The sequence below is a fragment of the Oncorhynchus masou genome, chromosome 18 (assembly GCF_036934945.1).
Source record: "Oncorhynchus masou masou isolate Uvic2021 chromosome 18, UVic_Omas_1.1, whole genome shotgun sequence".
In the NCBI taxonomy this organism is placed as follows: Eukaryota; Metazoa; Chordata; class Actinopteri; order Salmoniformes; family Salmonidae; genus Oncorhynchus; species Oncorhynchus masou.
In genome coordinates, this window is record NC_088229.1 from 34425803 (window position 1) to 34450270 (window position 24468).

General features: G+C 41.2%; 1 protein-coding gene and 1 long non-coding RNA gene across 4 annotated transcripts in view; one reads left to right on the top strand and one right to left on the bottom strand.

Moving 5' to 3' along the window:
• The window catches only part of LOC135504459 (thymocyte selection-associated high mobility group box protein TOX-like), a 135088-nt gene that overhangs the window by 80717 nt on the left and 29903 nt on the right, over positions 1–24468 (top strand). For 2 of the 3 annotated variants that reach the window (XM_064923077.1, XM_064923080.1), the window contains 2 exons: positions 2748–2807; positions 17136–17396. In XM_064923077.1, the coding sequence (XP_064779149.1) occupies positions 2748–2807; positions 17136–17396 (321 nt within the window). The remainder of the gene's footprint in view (positions 1–2747; positions 2808–17135; positions 17397–24468) is intronic. The other variant, XM_064923079.1, reaches the window with a different exon arrangement.
• On the bottom strand, positions 4884–9140 carry LOC135504460 (uncharacterized). Its single transcript, XR_010450130.1, has 4 exons — positions 8977–9140; positions 6151–6435; positions 5850–6054; positions 4884–5727 (listed from the first exon to the last, which is right to left on the bottom strand). It is a non-coding gene; the product is annotated as an uncharacterized LOC135504460 (long non-coding RNA).

Below are 24468 nucleotides of genomic sequence, written 5' to 3' on the forward strand. Positions count from 1 at the left end.
TGTCACACCCTGACCTAACCAAAATAAAGAAAACAAAGATAACTAAGGCCAGGGCATGACACTGAAGTAGTTTTTTGGGGTATCTGTACTTTACTATTTATATTTTTGACTACTTTTACTTCATTACATTCCTTATGAAAATATTGTACTTTTTACACCATACATTTTCCTTGACACCCAAAGTACTCATTACATTTTGAATGCTTAAATTGTCCAATTCCCACACTTATCACAGAACATCCCTGGTCATCGCTACTGCCTATGATCTGGCGGACTTTTTAAACACACATGCTTTGTTTGTTGGAGTGTCCCACTGACTGTCCTAAAAAAATCTATTTTTAAATGGTGCCATCTACTTGGCTTTATATAAGGATTTTAAAATGATTTAGAATTTTACTTTTGATACTTAATTGAAACTCTGGGGGAGCTATTTCATTTTTGGATGAAAAACGTTCCCGTTTTAAACAAGATATTTTGTCACAAAAAGATGCTCGACTATGCATATAATTGATAGCTTTGGAAAGAAAACACTCTGAATTTTCCAGAACTGCAAAGATATTGTCTGTGAGTGCCCTAGAACAGGAGCTACAGGCAAAACCAAGATGAAACGGCAACCAGGAAATGAGCTGGATTTTTGAGGCTCTGTTTTCCATTGTCTCCTTATATGGCTGTGAATGCGACAGGAATGAGCCTGCCCTATCTATCGTTTCCCCAAGGTGTCTGCAGCATTGTGACGTATTTGTAGGCATATCATTGGAAGATTGACCATAAGAGACTACATTTTCCAGGTGTCCGCCCGGTGTCCTCCGTCGAAATTGGTGCGTCATTTTCAGCTGCTGGTATTTTTCCATGGGATTCTGAGGGGAAAGCAGGCTTCCACGAACGGCATATCAATGAAGAGATATGTGAAAAAACACCTTGAGGATTGATTCTAAACAATGTTTGCCATGTTTCGGTCGATATTATGGAGTTAATTTGGAAAAAGTTTGACGTTTTGGTGACTGAATTTTCGGTTCGTTTCGGTAGCCAAATGTGATGTACAAAACGGAGCGATTTCTCCTACACAAAGATTCTTTCAGGAAAAACTGAACATTTGCTATGTAACTGAGAGTCTCCTCATTGAAAACATCCGAAGTTCTTCAAAGGTAAATTATTTTATGTATTTGGTTATCTGGTTTTTGTGAAAATGTTGCGTGCTAATTGCTACGCAAAATGCTAAGCTAGCTTGCAATACTCTTACACAAATGCTTGATTTGCTATGGTTCAAAAGCATATTTTGAAAATCTGAGATGACAGTGTTGTTAAGAAAAGGCTAAGCTTGAGAGCAGGCATATTATTTTCATTTCATTTGCGATTTTCAGAAATCGTTAACGTTGCGTTATGCTAATGAGCCTGAGGCTGTATTCACGATCCCGGATCCGGGATGGAAGTATATTTTAGCAATTACATTTACTTTTTATACTTAAGTATATTTCAAACCAAATACTTTTAGATTTTTACCCTCTACTTGAGTAATTTTCTATGAAGTTATCTTTACATTTACTCTAGTATGACTATTGGGTACTTTTTCCACTACTGCCTATTGTGATTGAGCACACTACCATCAATCTTTTCTCAGATAGGCAGGACGATTCCAACTTAATAGTAGTACTGATCTAGGATCAGGTCCTCCCTGTCAATGTAATCTTATTAATTTTGAACAGAAATGCTAAACTGATCACAAATCAGCACTCCTAATCTGAGACGCTTGATATATCTGGCCCAGAGCCCTTAAACGGGCCTCTGAGTATCTTTCCCAGGGGTTGTTAAGTAGTGACCAGTCAGTTAAACTAACCATAGCAACATACTGTAGTTAAAACCAGTTTTCGGCATTTAGGGCCATATCATAACATTCTGCCATGCAATCTGATAGGCCAAGAGGCATGCAAGCACAGTCTTGGCTTCGTCTCATACGTACTGTATGAGCACAGCAGTTCTAAAACCACAATGAATCACGGCCCCTTGTGTATTAATCCTTTATTAAAACATACTTAGCAGTGTTTTGGCAACTGCAGCAAGTGTTCTCTCCATGACTACAACAGTCCTTATTACCTACCTGTGAGAGACATGGATCACCTAACTTCAACAGCACTCGGACATGCACGCACACAGAGACAGTGTACACACATGCACGCGCACACACACACACACACGGTATGAACAACCCCACAGGGGAAGCCCAACGCTTGTCACTCGGCTCAACTAATTACCGCCCCACTGACGAACAGTAATTACCGAAGCCACCGCAACGAGGTTTAGTGAATGTGAAAGTCATTAGACTCACGCTCCTTGCCTCCCGTAGAGCCATCACTACTTGTCTTGCTCTCTCTTTGCTTATTTATAAAATCATTTTTTACCCCCTTTTTTATTCCCAATTTCAATCTTGTCTCATCGCTGCAACTTGGGAGGCAAAGGTTGAGTCATGCGTATTCGGAAACACAACCCACCTAAACTGCGCTTTTCAACACTGGCACGCTTAACCCGCAGCAATGTGTTGGCAGAAACAACGTTCAACTGATGACCGAATGCTGGGCCAATTGTGCGACACCCTATGGTACTCCCGATCACGGGCCGGTTGTGACACAGAATTGGATGGTACCTGGGTCTGTAGTGACGCCTCTAGCACTGCGACGCAGTACCACTCTGGAGGACCGCTATCTTGCTTGTTATTCACAAAATGTTTGTTTTCTTTTCATTTCTGTTCACAGTTTGACGGTGACAACATGTACATGAATGACAATAACCAGGAGTTTCGGTCACCAAGCCAGGTGAGTAGTCCGGTCCAAGGTTCATCCTAAAGGTTATACCTCCATTATAGTCAAGAGACATTCTCTTTGTGGTGTCTAGGTGACTTAACATAAGCATTCAAATATCTATTAGCGATGTATGGAAAGCACAAACAAAGGAATGATACTGATTCAGTGCAACTACCCCGCTGGGGGTCATCCACGCTGTAGTTCTCTTCTAGAAACATTCAATACGTTTGTTAAACACCAATAATGCCACCCGAAAGGTTGCCCTAACTGCTTATTTATTGTGTAGTTCTTAGGTAGTTCCCAAAACCCATAGCTGTGTGACCTACTCCAGGTAAGGTAAAGTGTAGATTTGTTGTTACCGAAATGGGTTTCACTTACTTGTCTCAAACCCATTCGCTCCTTGGAGGGCATAGGTCATACACAAACTTCCTCCAGCAGACTTGGTGTTGTGAGGTTTTACAGTATTTTAAGGTGTTAGATTTGTCTAACTAGGATGTTGGGAGCTCAGGGCCCGTATCCCCACAGTGCCACAGATCCTAGATCAGGACTGCTACTCTGACACAATTTGTGAATACGGGCCCAGGAGTGTAAGATAGGAGCGGACCGACACTCACTCCAGTGGTTTGGATGCAGGTTGACATTTATTGTCATGAATCTTGGAGGCAGCTCTGCAGAGTGGTCACAAGTTAGCACAAGTCAAAAAGTCATACAATTTTAAAGCTAACCCTCCTCGTATAGAGGAGACCAAGGCGCAGCGTGATATGAATGCATTCTTCTTTAAAGAAAGAACACTAAACAAACCTTGACTCTATACAGACCGAGTGCTGCCATGCAACTACACATAGACAATAACCCACAAAACCAAAATGGAAAATGGCAACCTAAATAGGATCCCCAATCAGAGACAACGATAAACAGCTGCCTCTGATTGGGAACCAATTCAGGCCACCATAGACCTACATTTACCTAGACATACCAAAACCCCATATATATACAAAAACCCTAGAGAAGACAAAAAACACATACCACCCTCGTCACACCCTGACCTAACCTAAATAATAAAGAAAACAAAGATAACTAAGGTCAGGGCGTGACATCCTAACCTTAATCCTAACCTTAAACACACAGCTGACCCTAATGCCTAACTCTAACCTTACACTTTTGTGTTCATGAATTTTTACAATATAGCCAATTTTGACTTTGCAGCTGGCCCATCTAGCGGAAATCGCTCAGTTCTGCCTCCTGGGCAAGATTCATGACAATAAACGTCAACCTGCGGTTTGGACGGGAGGGAGGAGAGCAGAGTACTCACAGCCAGAGTTAGAACGTCTTGGTTGACATATGGCAGTGTTTAGATCTTCCAGGCTTTGTTGATACTGAGGCAAAGCCTTGGTGTTTAAACAAAACATAACAAGGTTCCAACTACTCATCAATTAGCACTTGCCTACACAGAGAGAGAGCGCAAGAGAGAGAGAGAGAGAGCTAAGGAGGGTGGGGAGAGGGGAAGAGGGAGGGAGAGAGAGAAAGAGAGAGGTGGAGGGAGAGAAGGAGAGCATGAGGCAAAGCCCCTCTCCACCCTTCCTAGTAAGTTTGTATTTTCTTTTAAGTCTTGATTGACTGCGTATAATGAGGGGTTGAAGGATAGATTTAGCAGCTTATTGGTTGCTCAGTGCAGAAGCACAAGGTCTACCGTGTTGACTACATGCTTTTGCCTGACGACATCACTGGACACACATTGGTTGCTTGTAAACTGTTCGGCACTATTGTCGGTCAGACTGGTCATATGTCAATCAGCTGTACTGTACTGTACTACTGTACTGTACTGTACTACTGTACTTTGAAGTGTTACAGAGAGCGTTTGAACTACTTTACAGATATGAAACAAAAAGACAATCATAATATCAGTCATACATTTCAAATTCCCAGTTTATGCTACAAAACCAAGTTTATACGAGGTTTTAAAAATAAGTTATAGTTGACAAAAAATTCCATGGCGTAGAGTAAGGCATTGTTGGTATAATAGATGGATACAGCTCAATGCATGATTAATAAAATTCAACAATACATTTCTTGGTAGTCCAGCAAATATTGCTATCAGGTTGTAAATCGCAGCTGGCCTGGTACATTGTTTGCTGCCTTCAACCATTCGGGATGCACTGTTTCAGTTTCAATGACTCAATATTTTGGACAAAAAACTGACTAATGCAACTACGGACCAATTGTAACTATATCGTTTTCTGTGGCTATGGCTAGAGATGTGCAATTGATGGTAGGGAGATTGTGATGTGCAAAACTCCCTGATCTTCTAAAAAAAAAAATAGGTTTGTCTAGTTGTGTCCAGTCCAAGTGGTGCTTATACAGGCAGACCATCTATGGGAGGAAGGACGTCAGCGCTGCGCAGCAGCTGAAACCTGGTCCTGACCTGAGTCCGAATGCTCCTTGGCGACAATGTCAATGGCGTGTGTACTGGGAGCGGAGTCAGGTGCAGGAGAGCAGAGAGTTGTGAACAGGCGCACACTTTATTAAGGCAGGAGAAACCAACAGACGGACGCCACTGCGTCAAAATCTCCAGCCAATGCAAAAGTGCAAATGCGCAAACAGTCAAAATAATATTGTATAAACACAATAACATGAAACCTCGTGAAATAAAACACGGAATAAACGCATACAAGTAAAGCGTGTCAACACAGACACGTAACACAAAACAATCTCACACAAGGACATGAGGGGGAACAGAGGAATAAATACATGTAGTGTGATTGGGGAATGTAAACCAGGTGTGCAGGGAACAAGACAAAACAAATGGATAAATGAAAAATGGAGCGGCGATGGCTAGAAAGCCGGTGGCGTCGAACGCCGCCCGAACAAGAAGAGGGGCCGACTTTGGCGGAAGTCGTGACAGACAACAACACCAGGCTCTAGAGAATTGCAGCTGTAAAACAGGAAAATAGACCAAAAAAAATGTAGATGACATTACAACCTTGCATAACATCAATTCACCTCCCAAGTAAAGATATAAGAATAACAATACGATGCAATGAAAATGATATTCACCTGAAGTGCTGGTACTACTTGATCTGTGGTTGCGGCCTGAAGTATGCAGTCATGTTTTGTTGCCAGCCATAACTTTCCACCAGCACTATACCATTCTGCAGTCCAACCTGTTGTGGGATGTTGACCCCCGGTCACAGTGCTGTCCTTGACCACACCAGCAATTTCTCCACAGATTCCTGAAGGAAGACAGCCTGACTACATGTACCTGTGAAAAATACACAAATAATGTGAGATCAATCAAAGTAGTGCCAATCATGTTGGAGGTAAATGAAATAATGAAAACGTGTTGTTTATGCTTTACATTCCAAGTGTTGTCATCGATTCCTTGTGGAGACGCCACACTGCTGCTTTTGTCACATGAGATGGCAGCAGCTTTCCACCAAAGTGTTTGTGTCTTGGGTGGCGTCCTGGTAATACTGTTGCCTTATCCTCTGCATAGTTGTTGACGAAGTTCACAACTCACTGCAAGTCCTCATGCTTCAGTTGTAACCTGTGCTTGCTTGGGCCGACTCTCTTTTTGATGAGAGGCATTAGACCCTTCTCCTTGTATGACTGGTGGAGGAGAGTCAGTCGGGTTCTACTGATGCTGAAAGACAAATTCCAGATACAAATATACAGATACAATATTTTATCATTATTATACAAAATATGGCCGTAATCACCTCCAGACACACCTGGCTAACTATAAGGGGTCATGTAATCATCTGTGGAGTCTTTTGTTTAGACATGTAGCTAGCTAGCTAAACAATGAACCATTATTCCATCCCATCACAGGAGGTTGGTGGCACCTGAATTGGGGAGGAATCTAGTACAGAGTCGCCTTTGTGACTGTGTCCAGGGCTTTTGTTGTGTCTAAGTAGCACCCTTCAACACAGAGACAGGAGATTACAGTATCTCAGGCCCCTTCAAGAGAAAGCCACTAAACAAAAACAGCTTTCATTGACTCTAAGCTAGGAAACAGGTCTAGTCACTCAGTAGTTTTTTCCCAAAGGTATTAATTTGTTTGTTGTTACTGTACATGTAAGGGACTTTGTCATTTTTGGTTTGTTTACCAGTTGACATTCTTGCGGGTGACCTATTTAGTGGATCAACATGACATCGTTGTTGATCAGTGTTACCTGTGTTTTCCTACTGCATGCTGTACCAGTATAACTCATAATATCACTAATTCACCCTATTGACTCGCGTCCGTGTGCCGCGTTTGATTCGAATCCAGGATTTTTAATGGCTCGTTCAATGATCCTGATTGAGATGTTCCAAGAAAAAGCATCACACCTGTCATTTGATCCTTCCTATCTATCATTGGATGCACATTATTCACACCCACACACTTCAAGTGCAATGATGTTAATTGCTACACATACATGTAAAATAAATGTAGTACATATTGTGGATTTACATCAACAATCATGGTCGCCATATTACCTGTGGCATCATAGGTAGTGTAGTAGTGTAGTGTAGTTGTCCTCATACGAGCCTTCCTCTAGCCCAGCGTTTCCCAAACTTGGTCCTGGAGCCCACCCTGGGTTCATATTTTAGTTTTGGTCGTAGCACTACACATTGAATCAGCTGTGTAATGCTAGGCCAAAAATGAAAACGTGCACCCAGGGAGGGCCCCAGGACCAAGTTTGGGAAACCTTGCTCTAGCCTGTGTCTGCCCAGTGCATTGAGAATCCAGTAGTGCCCCAAATAATCAGGCTGATTGGATATCAGGCCAGTGGGACGGACAGGAAATGCTTTGATTGGGACTGGTCTATAATGAGCGGTGAGGTTGATCCGTTTGGGTGATTACAGACTGGAGCCGGTGTGTGTTTACGTTGCTGTCGGCCTCCTCTCTGTTTTTACAGTCCCACTGGGGTTTCACTTACAATAGGGTTTTAACAGACTGGATTTATAACTTCCTCTCTATGTTATAATCAGTGTAAGGAGAGCAGACCTGAGTTTTTAAAAAACGATTTGAAATATTCTGCGTTTGCTACCTGGAGTGCAAGGAGGCTAAATAAAACACTTTTGAGACTTTTCTATTGGTTCCTTTGCGACAGGCTGAATCAAGCACAGATCCAGTATTCAAAATACACTGAGTATACCGAACATTAGCCCTCACAACAGCCTCAATTCGTCGTGGACTCTACAAGGTGTCGAAAGCGTTCCACATGGATGCTGGCCCATGTTGACTCCAATGCTTCCCACAGTTGTGTCAAGTTGTCTGGATGCCCTTTGGGTGGTGGACCACACTTGATACACACAGGAAACTGTTAAGAGCGAAAAACCCAGAAGCGTTGCAGTTCTTGACACAAACTGGTGCGCCTGGCACCTACTACCATACTCTGTTCAAAGGCAATTAAATGTTTTGTCTTGTCCATTCACCCTCTGAATGGCACACATACACAATCCATGTCTCAATTGTCTCAAGTCTTAAAAATCCTTCTTAAACCTTTCTCCTCCCCTTCATCTACACTAATTGAAATGGATTTAACATTGACATCAATAAGGGATCTCAATAAGGGATCATAGCTTTTACCTGGGTTCACCTGGTCAGTATAATGTATGTCATGGACAGAGCAGGTGTTCTTAATGGTTTGTACACTCAGTGTAATTTCAAACAGAATTGGAACCCAGATCTGGTGTGTAGAGGGAGAGAAAGAATGATAGAGAATGATAGATTATTTTCTCTCTGTTACCTCGTTTTTCACTTTTGTACCGAACCTGCCTTGCTGTAGAAAGATACCCAGGGTCTTTTAAGAACCAGCTAGTTTTAGCTTGTTTGTGTTTGTGCCTTTGTTTCTTTTGTTGTTGAGAATGCAAGACAACGTGGGGCTCTTATATAGTCACGACCACAGGGGAGCTGTTGCTGATGGTCTAGATTAGAATAGAATCTTGGATAAAGTGGCTCCTCTCTCTGTCTCTCTCTCTGTCTCTGTCTCTGTCTCTCTCTCTGTCTCTCTCTGTCTCTCTGTCTCTCTCTGTCCCCTTTCTCTCATTTTCTGTCTTTCTCTCTCCCCTTTCTCTGTTATTCTCTGTCTCTCTCCATCTTTCTCTCTCTCTCCAATCTCTCTCGCTCTTTCACCCCTCTCACCGACACACACATAATGCATTCAACGTAGACACAATACCCCTCCCCTCTCACCACACAGCAGCTTCGTCCAGTCAAGTGCGCTGCCCATAGAGTCCGTGCAGATGTTGTTTGGCCTCTCTGAACCTGCGCTGTTCCGACACACATCTCCACTGACTGACTCACAGCGCAGGGAGCAGAGACACGGTGGTAGCACATACACCACATGTGGGTGATGGTAAGGTGAGAGCAAAGTTACTTAATAGTGACTCATGGTGTGCCATTTATAGTCTGAGCACAACAGACAGACACGCGCACACACACACACACACACACACACACACACACACACACACACACACACACACACACACACACACACACACACACACACACACCCCTTCCCTCTTCAGTGGATGTGCATATACAGGTCTCTTCTCATCATCTTTCCTTTCTGGTAATGTGAAAAGTTGCATGAGTAGATGACTAATCATGTGGAAAGGGTGACGCACATCTCTTTCCCGAGCCCAACTAGAACACTTTGTGCGATGCATAAAACAATGGAGAGAGTGGAGATGAAAGCCTTATCGTCTAGCTCTATCTGTTGTGTACTGTTATTCTAAAGCAGTTACACCCCAAAAATATGCTCCTTCAACATTGAGACAACATTGAGACAACATTGAGGGAATAGGATGCCCACACCCACGCTGAGAGGATTTGTTAGGGTCGTCTTATGTAGGTCAGCCTATGTCAGCCAATAAATACAATTATCATCAGCTTCTGAAGGAGTAGAAATGAAAGAAGAAATGGGCCTAGGGTCACCACAATCTCTGCGAGTGCGTTCCAGTTTTAGCTGAGATTTCCCTTTATGTTTCAGGTTCTACTAGACTAGACAACAGGACCGATACAAGACTATCCCAATATCTTTAGTATTGTAGCAGACTTCAAAAAATACTATTTCAAAAAATTAAAAATGCTTTAAAGCTGGGCTTGATTGAGCTTGCCTGGCGCAATGGAACCAATAGGATAGTTGCAAAAGATCTGGTACTCCAGACAGATGTGCATTTGAAATATTTCAAATAGTATTTGAACCCAGGTCTGGAGTAAAGTGCATGAGGATGATCTAGTGAACGCCCTCCTTTGACTGTGACTCGCTAGGTCCTTCTCATCTAAATGTACATCGTGCTATCTTAAAACCACCTTATCAGCAGGGGAAGTAAACTGAATGATTCATGCACTCTTTTATGAGAACTTGAAACCTTGGATCTATTTTCAGCTCCACTCCATATGCAGTATTGCTGTTGCGGAGGGATTTAGAGAGGACTAAATAGTTTTAGCTTTTTTCTCCCCCCACCCACCCCCTCTCTCTCTCTCTCTCTCTCTCTCTCTCTCTCTCCCCCCCCAGTGATCTTTCTCATCATATGGAGACCAAGGTCATGCCTGAAATACAATAGACGTGTAGACATCTGGTATAATACTGTGGAAAGTTAAATCTATATGAATGGCCCTGCCGCAGTAGATTCTCTCTGATGCACTCCTCGCGGTTCAGTGGAAGTAAATCACAATGTTCTCTTATTACCCTGACTGGAATGAGGGCATAGAGAAAGAACATGAGGGATCACCCCCCCCCCACACACGTTTGCCACGGCTTAAAGAGAATGACATCACGGAAATAAAAAATAAATGAGGATTATGGGTAGGCTATTGTGCCATATGTGATTACCAGGGCTTCCACATTCCCCTAGTGGGAAGAGTGACTACAGGCTGACATCTTTTATTTATTATTGTGATTTTAACCACAATGAATGGATGAAATACGGAAATGTGGTGCACCACAAATATCCCTGTTTTTGGCCCCTGACAAAGATCATGCTTTCTGGATGTTTCAAACAATTGTAGGAGTCTGTCAGAGCTTTATTTCTTTATATTTGCACTTATTACCCCGTCTGAGAAAAGAAAACACTTTTCAACCCATATGATCTAGTACATAATAAAAGTATAATAAATACATATACACAAATATTTAAACAATGTGATGGAATAAGCCTTTTCATACATTATAATATGTCCATATATAGTTATGATCTGTTGTAGAAACATCTACCCAAGATCATTCACATTCTTTATTACTTTACCAAATGTATCACGACATTAGTGATGTTCACAAAAATAACAGCTTTTGACTGTCTAAATCAACATTTGGGCCATTTAAACAGCGTGTGTCCCTGCTATAGACAAGGGGAGACGGGCGATGTAAAGCCTATGCAAGGTCTCTGCCTCCGATGTACAACAAATGTTTGACTTCCACACAAAATGACTCCTGTTACTTATTTTAGGTTTAAGGTGGTACGTCGCATTCTTTTTATTTCTTGTATTTCGATCCACCTGCTCGAGACAAATTCAACGGTTGCATTGCCACGTCTGTGCGGTGAAGCAAGTCGAGCTGAATAAATGTTTTTATCAGGACCGCGTCTTTGGCGTAACGTTGCAATGAACTTGATTTCACCACTCTCTCAGAAAACACATCCATCACGTACTACGCTGAATGTCCTTTGAAGAAGCAATAATGTAAATGAATCTAATGATGCAGCCGACCACCGGAGAAAGGCTAATACACGAGTATTCGACAGAGAACATTGATGTTATCCCAGGATGGCTGTCTTGTGACTTCTGAAATGGTGTGAAATCAAGAAAATAAGTGATGTAAATATATACAAAAACATTGGGGTAATTCTAGTGACAGATTTCAAGGGACTGTCAGCTTATTGTGGTGTGTTTCTTTTTCCACTCTGGTCAAAAGTCTTCCACATATCATTTATTTTGATGTGGTTTTGGTGGAGATCGAGCTCAGCTCAAATAGGCCACACACAGCTGTAATGGAGTGTGGAGAGGGGTCTTTTACCCAACTAAATTAGATCTATTTTGGTGTGACATTTGAGGGAATTGCCAGTGAGGGGAGCAGGATGGAAGATACCGCACTCCCCCTCCCCAAGGCTTCTGAAGGACATCACCTGTGACCCTGACACGGGATTGGATGGTGAAAAACGCCCCCTTTTCAGGTTACTTATCCCAGTTCTACCTGGCTGTCAGTCAGCCGGCTCTGAAATCCATCTTCTGCTCTTTTTCAATCATTTATTGCCATCCATTTATTGCCATTGCCATCTATTGTAGAAAGCTGGTTCTGCTGATGCATAAAACCCAATGGAATTTTGTGTCAATTGAAAGCCTGGTGGATAGGTCACGTGCCCCAACGCACTGTCCTTTGTCTTTTTGACCATCGTTCTGAAACACGCACTCGTTCTCGTTGCTGAGCGTCGTTTTTGTCCTCTCTCTGCTCAAGAGGCTCTTCTTGGCTGCTGGATATAGTCCTAGAATGTAATGTTGTGTTGTGTTTGAGTAGCCTATCCTAATCCAACTGTCATATATGCTGTGGAATACTAGTGGATTTATCCAATATTTTTATTCAACATTGATATTAATCCATATAATCACCGGTGTTAGATTATCGCATATGTGGACAGCCTACATGTGGAATGGAATTGTAGAGAGGAGGAGTTGTGTCGTCTCCTCAGCTTTACAAGCATTTTTTTCTCCGCAAAAATAAATAAATACATTTCACCTTTCATGGGAGGGCGATGGTTGGGTAGCGAGGTTGAATTTTACATTTAGTTTTGACCCCTTCTGTTTTCTCCACAGCCGCAATGTGCTGAAAGACAGTAGATATATGAATTATTTATCTGTATTTGAACATATTAAACTTGTAATGTCCTTGCCCCACATTTTATCCTCAAGGGCATCCAACAGAGCTGTTAAAAGAATGGAAGGCCTGATTGTAAAATCGCCTCTTGCAGCATTCAAATCTTCTAACATGAATCCTACATCAATTTACTTTAATCTTGGAGAATGAATTGTCTGAAATACATGTTGTGGTAGTTCGGATAAAAGCTGGATGAAATGCAGGGGAAGCTTTAGCCATTTTAAGCATTTAAAAAGTGGTGAATCCATACAAGCAAAGAAGCTAGCGTTTCGTAACGTCTTAGCAACATACACTGCTTTACCAAAAGTATGTGGACACCTGCTTGTTGAACAGCTCATTCCAAAATCATGGACATTAATATGGTGTAGATCCTCCCTTTGCTGCTATAACAGCCTCCACTCTTCTGGAAAATGCCTTGCCCAAACTGTTGCCACAATGTTGGAAGCACAGAATCGTCTAGAATGTCATTGTATGTTGTAGCGTTAAGATTTCCCTTCGCTGGAATTAAGGGACCTAGCCCAAACCATGAAAAACAGCCCTAGACCAAAATTCCTCCTCTACCAAACTTTACAGTTGGCACTATGCATTGGGGCAGGTAGCGTTCTCCAGGCATCCGCCGAACCCAGATTAGTCTGTCGAACTGCCAGATGGTGAAGCGTGATTCATCACTCCAGTGAACACGTTTCCACTGCTCCAGAGTCCAATCTGACTTTAGAAGATGCTCATTCCAATGATACTTGCCTTATCCACCTTTTTGACCACACAAGCAGGAAAGTGAGAAGGGGAACTATACAGGAATGGTCATGTTAGACTTGCAGAAAGCTTTTGACACAGTGGACCATGATATTCTCCTGATGAAACTGAAATGCATGGGTCTAAATGGTGTAGCAGTGAATTGGTTTGGGTCTTATCTGACCAACAGAACACAAGTATGTAATGTTGGCGATGTTCTGTCAGAGGCCAAAGAAATATCCTGTGCAGTACCGCAGGTATCAATTTTAGGGCCTCTCTTATTTCTTATATGCGTTAATGATATGCCAAGTACAGTAAAGTGCTTTATGCTGATGACTCAGCCATACTGGTATCAGGGATGGATACAGTTTACATAAAGGAAACCCTGAGTAAAGAATTGCATTTTGTTAGAGATTGGTTGACTGACAACAATTTGTCACTACGTTTGGGAAACACTTTAGTGATTTTGTTTGGAACAAAACGTAGATTGCTTAGGGCTGACAATATAAGGGTAAACTATGCAGACAAGGAGATTGAACCTAAAACAAGTGTAACTTATTTTGGTGTGTCCCTAGATCAATCCCTTTCTGGAGACCTGATTGCTGCTAAAATGATTTCTAAAATGGCGAATAAATTGAAATGATTGATATTTTAACATCAAAGTTAAGAAACTGCTTGTCTCAACCTTGATCCCGTGTCATTTTGATTATGCCTGCTCTGCTTGGTATAGTGGGCTATCAAAAAAGTTATATGCAGGGCCTGCAAAATAATGTTATCAGGTATATGCTGAATGTCCCCCCTCGGACCCACACAGGGGTACAATTTGTAAGTCGCTCTGGATAAGAGCGTCTGCTAAATGACTTAAATGTAAATGTAAATGTACAGGACTTCCGGGAGGTGGGCATGTTGCCTTTGGAGTCCAACTTAATTAAACTTAATCATTATGTTTGACATCTTAAATGATCGTGCCCCAGGTTATATGAAGAACCACATTGATATGCTCGATAACCAACACAGTTACAATACCAGATCTAGTGTTATGTCTTGTAAAATGTTCATTTGGACAAGGTTGTCTAAGTAAGAGAAACCACTCCACTGCCCCTTGTGCCCCCTACTGCTGGTCAGGAGTATTTATTTGAATTACCTGTATGATGTGCAATGGACAGACAGAGTGTTTTAATGTGAAATGAATATGGTTGATAGTTAAGGTTAGGGAGAAGTGCAGTGAATGGTGCCACTTTAGAGGATGTCAATATAAATGAATGTATTTATGGTTGTTTGTAATTTTGTCTTGCCTTTTGTCATTATATGTGTTATTGTTTTTACCATCGAGGACCACTTTGGAAAAACAGGCATTTTCAATAATACTTTCAAGTAATATCCTCTGGTTCTACGTTGTACATTTTGTTGTATATGTCTGTTACTAAAAATAAATTCCATTCAATTACGGCGAGCTTTACACCACTCAAGCCGATGCTTGGCATTGTGCATGGTGATCTTAGCCTTGTGTGCGGCTGCTCGGCCATGGAAACCCATTTCATGAAGCTTCCGATGACAGTTATTGTGCTGACGTTGCTTCCAGAGGCAGTTTGGAAGTCGATAGTGAGTGTTTCAACCGAGGACAGACAATTTTTACACTCTACATGCCGTTGTTACTCCGAGACGTTTCCACTTCACAATAACAGCACTTACAGCTCTAGCAGGGCAGGAATTTGACGGACTGACTTGTTGGAAAGGTGGCATCCTATGACGGTGCCACATTGAAAGTCACTGAGCTCTTCAGTATGGTCATTCTACTGCCAATGTTTATCTTTGGAGATTGCATGGCTGTTTACTCGATTTTACGGGTGTGGCTGAAATAGCCGATTCCACTAATTAGAAGCGGTGTCCACATACTTTTGTATATATAGTGTAAGAGTCAATAAATGTATCCTAGATACAAGCATCTAATTGATACTTGATGTCATAACGTGTCTTAATAACAGCTGTTCTTTCATTGTTGTGCACATGTTCAAATGCACAGTAAACTACCTCATATTACTGTATAGCCAAGTTATGACAAACCACACAGAGTCCCATAAAGTATCCCTTCAATACCATTGGTAGGTTCATTCAGAGAATAATAGGACTGATTAGAGCCAGATACATTCATAGGACTTTCTGCAGTAGTCTAATTATGGTGTTCCCAAATGACATACTTGAAAATACTTGCCAAGTGGACATATTTGCCTTTTTTTTCAAGAAATCCTTATATATTACAATAATATGCTATATTTATCTCGCTCATTAGACAAAACTATAGTAGCACTGTCCTTGAAAGTGTTTTGAGAAGTGCAATTCCGATGGACAAAGTAGAAAATAAATATGGGTTGTCATTAACCTGTTTTGTGAGAATACGAGCTCTCACTGAAGTTGAATACAGTAGTAATTGTAGTATTGTGTTATCAGTCCGTACACATGTAAAGTGTATGTCATGAAAACATCAAGAAAAAACCCCAGCCTTTTATCTTGGTTCCATGCACCAACACAGCCTGTTGGACCATGCTTTACTTTCCTCAGTATTTCTTTCCATTTGTTTGCTAAAAGTATTTGTTTGCAAGATAAATGGCTGCTCTGGCAGGCGAGGTGACGGCCTACACGAAGATGATATTGAATTGATTTCTGAAATGTTGCAGAACGGACTGCTTGATGTGTACCCCGAGACATGAATCATAAAAATTCTATTAAAAAGCTCTTGAATGGCTGACACTGGAATACCATTTGTGATGATTAATTTTCCCCAGTCATTATAAAGGGAGTCAGCATCAGATTGCCTCTGACAAAATTGCTTTCCATTCCCTGGTGAATACCCTCAGTGTGCTTTTGAGAGTGCAAAACCATATTTCTCAGCATAATATTATGTCAAGATGGCCCTTGAAGATACCACAGTGAGGCTTCCTCCTCTACCACTTGATTTGCATATGCAGAATCATGAGAATGTTTTTCACCTTGTTCTGATAGAGGGAGAGAAGAGGTATTTAGTCACCTTAGATACAACTCATGACATCAAGACTGTCAGGGGGATTTAGTTGACTCCATCTCCACCAAATTCAGGTCAGGAATTTGATTGAAATCCCATTATTAATCAGAACATAGAGAAATGTTAGTCAATGTGAGGATCTTTAATTCAAAGAGTTAAAGTAATTGACCGCAACCCTGGTGTTTGCTGCCAGTGCTCCACGAGTAAAGATTTGTTTGGCTTCTTGATTAATAAGCCATTAATCTTCAAAAGACATTGAAGTAAATTATTTTCATCATCACAAACAGATGTCTTTGTTTGTACATGCTCCTGCTCTCTGGACTGACACTGAGGCCCCCTAGTCAGAGAGAGCTTTACATCATTCTGCATTATAACATGCTCTAGGACTGATTTCAAAAGCTGAGTGAGCACATTAGTATTGGTTATTAAAGTAGGATTTGTATATTCATGTCTTCCTACGTATAGAAGCATGTGCCGTTGTGGTTTCAGGTGAATTCATGGTAGTTTAATCTCCTAATAGATGACTGTAATTTGTGGCATCATGAACGATGGCATTTGCTGTTATATTTTATTTCATTATCTCAACTCCTATGCTCTACACTCTCACCATATCACTCCTTTTACCGTAAGACCTCGAGTTAGCAAGGTTTCCAATGTGTGAAAAATAAACTGAAAATGTGAACCTTGAACTTGAAACTCATCCCATCACCTTGTCTCCCCTCTCAGAACTACTCCAGTCAGGGCCGAGGAAGCAACAGTGGAGGAGGAGGGGATGAAGACTACGAGATCCCCCCCATTACGCCCCCCAACCACGCCGATCCTTCTCTGCTGCACCTTATGGACCCCGAGTCAGGCTACACCTTTCACTCGCTGCCCCACAACGGCCTGCTCAACCCCTACTCCTACCCGGAGCTGCCCGCAGCCCTCATGATGTCCAACATGCTGAGCCAAGATAGCCATCTTCTCTCGGGGCATAACATGCACTCGGTAAGATTCATCAGTTACAGTCTTTCTCCTCTTCTGTCTCTTCCTCTTTCTCCTCCTCACTCATCCAGAGCTGCAGGTTGGTTTATGTATATCGTCATGGAATGTTTGCTAACACTTTTCTTAAAGCCTGCAGGTATATCACATTAGGATGCAGTTATAATGCATTGCACGACTTGTTTATGAGCATGTATGATAATTTAATTGGTTGTTTTGTCGTCGTTGGACTGTTGTTAGGGTTGGTATGAAGGTATAACCAGTATTTGTTTGCCAATGCAGTGTAGGATTCAATTCAATGTTTTGTTAATTCGCCACATATTTTCAGTGTGGCTTCATAAGGGTCATGTTCTGGTTTTAGAACAGGGAAACACGCTCGTTTCAATTAGCAGCCGTCTAGCAGGCCTATTACAGAGTGTGGAACAAAAGCTTACAGAGACCCCAGCAGACACATGCAACAATTTTGCTTTACACATGATGCTTTTTAACTCCCAGACCTTTGCGACAGACTCCTTCATGTCTATTCAAATCGTCAAACTCAAAAAGATTTGATTCGCTCAAAGTGAACACAAAGAGAGCAACGAGCTGTGCGGTGCACATTTTCATTCACTCTCTAATAGACAAGGCGGAAAAAGGGGGTCTTGGAGGAGAAAGGGTTCTCCCTTGTCAGCTACTTTTCTCCTTCATAAGGATGCCGAGGACCTCCATTCCAACGCCAGTAAGCGTCTATTTCACGTGTTAAACATGGTTCACACTGAACATGCAAACACCCCTGGCGTACACATTCAAGTTTTTTAATCACAAAATCGAACGAGATGAATTATAGAGGACCTGCGTGTGAATAATTCAGTTTTATATACTTTCAACTGACACAAATATAACTTTTGGGTTATAAATATTCATGGTTTAATGTGAGCATCCGTGGCATTTATCCTTGGTTAATCAGGTCTTATGCGATTTTGGAATCAAAGTGCAGATGTTGTACATTTTATGTGTGTGGCAGACTGGGCTTAAGTCACTGTGTTGAACATACCAGTGAGCTGAATATGGGTGGTATAGTGATATATAGTAGGCTACGTAGTGTTTTTTTGCATTTATTTATTTAGTTATACCAGTGGTCAGAACATGCTCGAGCTACTATTTGTCATAGCAAAGACCGCATTAATTGACACAATTGGAATGAGGCATGCATGGGTGCGTGTTCATGTGCATGCAATGCGTATGTGCTTACGCGCACAAACATAGACATTTATGTATGGGAGAAAGCTGCTCCCTTTCCTACTTGGTGTATTAGGCCAATAACATTTCTTTGAGAAAGAGAGTCCTGGTTTATTAACAGCTTTTGTTTCACCTTTGCTATAATTTATTTTCAAGTAGTCCTTCAGGGTAATGTTCCATTTTCTTATTTCACACCCCCTTTTCTCATAAATGAATCGTCATCGCCATAAATCACTGCACAAACAGAGACTTGCACACACCGTGAACGGTCCAAAGATTTATGTAACACATTCATGTTTTCCACTTCCTCATTTTAGTACTACTCTACTGGAGCCTGGCTAATAATAGTGACTATTAATATTTCCTGTTGCCTAGCAACCTGAGCAAGTAATAGCTTACTCTGGGGAAAAAAAGATAACCGATAAGGAAAAAAATGTAATTCATTTATTATCTCTGGGGACAAGAGGAGCTTATTTCTCAGGCAGAGGCATGGAAACGTATAGCATGAAATATCTTAAAGGAATTGAAGATGAGGATGTTTCATTTAACGTTTTTCCTATGATGTCAATGAACCTTAATTTCATGCCAATAAAGGCATAATTGACAGATGCAATTCATATTTTTGTCATAGCCACAGCACGATATTTATGTTTTAGGAACATACTGTGTCGAAAAAGGCAGAAAGTGTGTTTTTTTGTAGCGTGGGGTAATGCAAAACATAAAGGTTTCCTTACTATTCGATGAAGGCATATGTTGATCATTATTATTATTAAATTGAAACATTATAATTCAATGTCAAGTGTTTTCTTTCATTGTAGCTGTACTGTAACCAATAAGAAAATGAGTTGATTCAACAGCAATGCCTCAAGCATACAGTTCATATCAGCAATGATAACTATCCTACAGGGTATGTAAACTCCTTTACAAATACAGAACTACAAGCTCAGCTGGAGCAAAAGACATTGCTCATCTCTGGGGATGATGTTGCTGGTTTGAGTACAACATTTAGCCTAAGGCTAAAGCTCAGGAAACTTCTCTCTGCTTTAGGATTCTCCATGCACCTCATGGTCTCACATCGCAAGCAGTTTTAAAGAGATAGTTCAGGGAAATGACATACTTTTAATATGTGTTGTCTTACCTTGAAAGCAGTCTTTAGGACAAGGAGTGACTGCAATCCTTTTGCTTTTGTTAAACTAGCCACTATTTTTAAATATGTACGTTTGCTGAACTATCCCTTTAAAGGCACATGTGTCATACTCATTCCACGGAGGGCCCAGGGTCTGCGGGTTTTCGCTCCTCCCTTGTACTTAATTGGTGAATTAAGGTCACTAATTAGTGAGGAACTCCCCTCGCCTGGTTGTCTTGGGCGTAATTGAAAGGAGAAAAAAAAAACAGACACAAAAAAAAACTGAACCCGTGGAATGAGTTTAACATCCCAGATTTAAGGCATTACAGTATTGTCAGCAGTTGATCTGACCATGAGCATCAACATAATTGTAGAAATAGACATAGTCATATAAGCCCACTTGTTCATTTCATCGATGTCTCAAATAGATTTTTTTATTACTGAGAGCAGTGGCACAAATATCCCAAATCTCTGGTCACTGGTGGAGCACATGATAATACCTTTCCACTCGTTTAGAAACCTCATATTTTTTTCTATGAATTAATCTCATTTTTGACAGGCTCCTCCCTCTCAGTTCATTCTGACTGCTCAGAAGGCTAAATAATTAGCTGCTAATTCACAGGATGATCTGCAGGAGATGGGGAAAATGGGCTGAAGCAACTAAATGTTGATATGATATGTAGCTTTTGACTTGGATATGAAAGAAGTAGTATTTTTTATGATAGTTAAATGAAATTCCTATTTACGTCAAGCTACTGTATGTTTCATCTGAGACTTTGAATCTTAGCCTGCCTTTCTACAAGGCATTTGTATGTAGTAGCTGACAACAAACTCTGCCTTTGTTGCTAATTACAATAATGACATACCACACGTTTAAACAGCTAGCAAAATAAGTTTCCAAAACATGTGGGAATGGTTCGGATATGTTATCCTTAATTAGAAGTTTACGGTGGCTTGTTATCGTTAAAGTCAGCGGCCACTACTCATTTGGCTGATGTGCTTTCCAGTGGTCAGACGGCAGTAGCCGACACTACTTATAGAGTAAAGTCTATCGACATGGGTCCAATATCAGCTTACAGTGGTGTACTGCCTCATAGCCATCAGTGGTCCGATAGGTATTTGCTAGCTGGATAGTGTTATAGGAGGATGTAAGGTGTTTACCCAAGTGTGATGTTCAAGAAACGTTCTGACCCCCCTGCCCAAAAAACTCTGTTGTCTAAGGGCAGACGAACACAAAGTTTGAATGGGACATTAAACCATACTTAATTTCTAAGCTTGATGGAGATCTCATTATGCCTGCATGGAGACCTATCACTGTCAACGTTGCTTTCTCCTCAGTGTGCTACTGTGGGGGGCGTCATGTTTGACTGGCCACCAGATCTCGAGCCTGGATCGTCTGGCTTATGTTTGCAAGAAGAAGAGGAGGGAATTATTTGAAAAAGAGGAGGGAATTCTCCGGCAGGCGGCAATGTGTCGAGGATGGGGACAGGCACAGTGCCAAGGGGGACGCCGGGACGTTTAAATATTAAAACTGAACGCCAGCCGACGTCTCCTTACAAGCATAATGAGGGTGGTTTGGCGAACTGCCCACCGCCACAAAAGCTCAGTATAATCTGCAAGTTAATGTAGAACTCACATTATTTGAATTAGGGGATTTGTTCAATCTAGTTAAACATGTGGAGCTACGTAACTATTTTTGGCAGGGTGCATCTGTCATTAGACCACAGGCTGCCCGCATTCAGGAATCTCTGTTGTCTAAATACTTTAAATTTGGGTTATTGTTAGACTATGAATAGTGTCTAGTTGGCATTACTGTTGTGATGCAAAGCCAATGTTATTTTCAGACTGTTGAAGGCCATACTTGCTTTATCAATATAAAAAATAGTTGACTACGCTGCTACCCAATAATAACACACTGAAGGGATAGTTCATCCTTATTAGAAAATGTGTTTAAATGGAAGTCAATGTACTCAATGTCACATGTTTTAAATGACATGCCCAAGTATGGAATACTGTCTCCTTGTCCATAGACTCCGTTCAGGGTAAGGGACCAATAAACAATTCTTACATTTGGATGAACTATCACTTTAATCATGTGGGGTGTTTTACTGGTACTTCTAGATGTTCTTTATAACCCGTTTTAGATCTACACAAAGTGTTAGTTTTGAAACTGTCTGTGGCTGTTTGTGTGTGTTTTCGGCATACATTTTAGTCAGACTCACTGAATGTTAGCTTAACTTAATTTAATCTGTTAAAGGAAATGTGTATTGCATCACTTGGCCTTTAGGACATAGACCGGGGCATAGACAGCGAGGAAAAACAACACAACCATTTTAAAAGCAGCAACACAAAAAGTATATCGATGGCTGCAGTTATTGACAGAGTCATAGTACATGGAAGGCGAATCAAATGTTGAACAAGGTCAGAATGAGCCAGTCACATATTGTACAAATCAGTATCTGATCTTAGAAACATGAATGGTCATATTCAAACAGCAATAACCTCAGGATGAATAATAATGATTACATGTGGGGCTAAAAATTGACGATTTCTGCTGTTTGAAGTGAAGTTAGCAATGAAGTCCCATTCCAGACAGTCTGGGCAGGCCTGAGACACATCTAATATGACCTGCCTTCACCGTTGCCTTCAACTGGAACATATGTGACATCTTGTTTCGCTTTCACAGGAAGTCAATAATAGTCAGGGCACTATGATTCAGTGTTTAATAAAAGTAAAGCTTTGCTTTTGGATGCTTGTGCATGGATGAGAGTAAAGAAATTAAGAAGTGTGTTAAAGGATTAAACATCAAAAACAAATGAGCATTCATTGCAGCCATGAATATTCATGCTGCTAATTCAAATAACCTTAGGCGACTGTTAAGACGAATGAATATTTAAAACAGCATGGTCGTAGAGTTTTTGTAACATTGCATGAGCTGACTTTCTGAGATTATGAGTATGTTATAATTGAGTAAACAATTGAATTTGGAGAACCACTTTTTATCCCGATGAAAATAGTTATACTTTTTCATGTTGCAGTACATATTAGTTCCAGTACAGTAAAGTACTCTAAGGTAAGATTTTATCATGGAGAGAAGAAGCACAAAAGGGAGAAGCATACTCACTATTTAGTATAACTAACATAAACCTAGTACAATTATAACACCAGTATCCAGCAAGTAAGAGCAGAGGGAAGGAAGCGATTTACCAAATTGATACGCACCCCAGAGAGTGAGTAAAAAGGGCACTGACAGACTACACAGACTGAACATGTTGCTTTTCCATGCTCGTCTGAAGAGGGGAACCTGCTTACAGTACACATAGACAGTGGGACACAAAGCCCACTTAAAAGGGGCTTGCCATTTCCTTTGAAATGCTAATTAAGCCCAGCACACAACAAGCCATTATTATAGTCATTTGTTTAAATGAAACGCTCTGTGATTCTACAATAGCAGCTGCGCCGCGCACGGGGAAGCCATCACTCTCACCCAGGGAGCGACTGTGGTTAGGGTTAGACAGTCTGTTCGCAAGATTAGTCCTTACTACCTGCTTTCGCCAGCAGTAGCGCTCGCTCAGCACAGCTGCAGTAGGCCTACAAGCAAGAGAGGGTGTAGCATACATACTGTAGGACTACTGTACAACCAGTAACACTTCATTTGAAAGGGCTTCATAACGACGACTTCATAACACATTCAGTGCATGACCATTTCTTCATGCCAACGACCGCAAGTGAATATTTACATTATCTCGCGTGTCGTCCTTTGGGGCGTGAACACAATAGGGCCGACACAATTTACTTGACTGTTATTTCTGTTGTGGAATTGATTGAATGTTATTTCAAAGCATAAGTGAAGTTTATAGAGAATAATAGGCCTGAACCCGGAGCGTTGCTCATTTTCTTGTCTTTCTTTTCTCTTTCTTTAAATCGTGTTTGAAGGGGATCCAAATAAATGGTGCTGTGCTACAAGTGAATTTGACACACATTTTCCATCTCGTCTTTTCGTATGAGACAGTGCACGTCAGCAGCCAAACAAAGCCTGTTGCACCAACAACAGCCCTCCCCATCCTGACATTTAGTAATTTGTTATGTTGTTATACACCATCTCTGTACCATCTCATTGAGGGGTGCAGAGAGAAAGCGGAATGAGTCGTACTGGCAGAGCATGTTGCATAAGGTGTGCACATGGAGGAGATTATAGTTTTGACTAAGCTCACTTATGCTCTTCGCAGGAGAGGAAAGAAGTTGGAAAATAACCCCTGACTTGAATTAATGGATTCGCCAGCAGCTCAAGTCAGCTAGGCTTTGTACAGCAGCAGGTAGAAGCAAGCAGTTAGCTCCTATATAGCCATAAGCCAAGTTGATTAGGGATACCGGGAGACCTCATTGTTTGCATTGTTATCGGAACGTATGGTTCACTAAAAAATATGCGTCCCTTTATGAACTTATAGACATCTAACCTTTTAAATGCATTATGAGCTTAGTTAGTGTTTCCCCTATATTGATTTTAAAAATGGAATGGCATGGGGCCACCATGGATTTTATTATAATGTTTTGAGTCACTGAGATAGCATAAGAGCACGACCTAAGCCATTTCCTAGGCAATTTCCTTTATAATAACAACATATTGTCTCTGCGGCCAAGAGTAGGACATAAAAAAAATTGGTTGGATAACCACCCTACTCCCCCCGCTAACTTTGCCACCGCTAATGAAAAATATCCCAGGGGAAACACTGG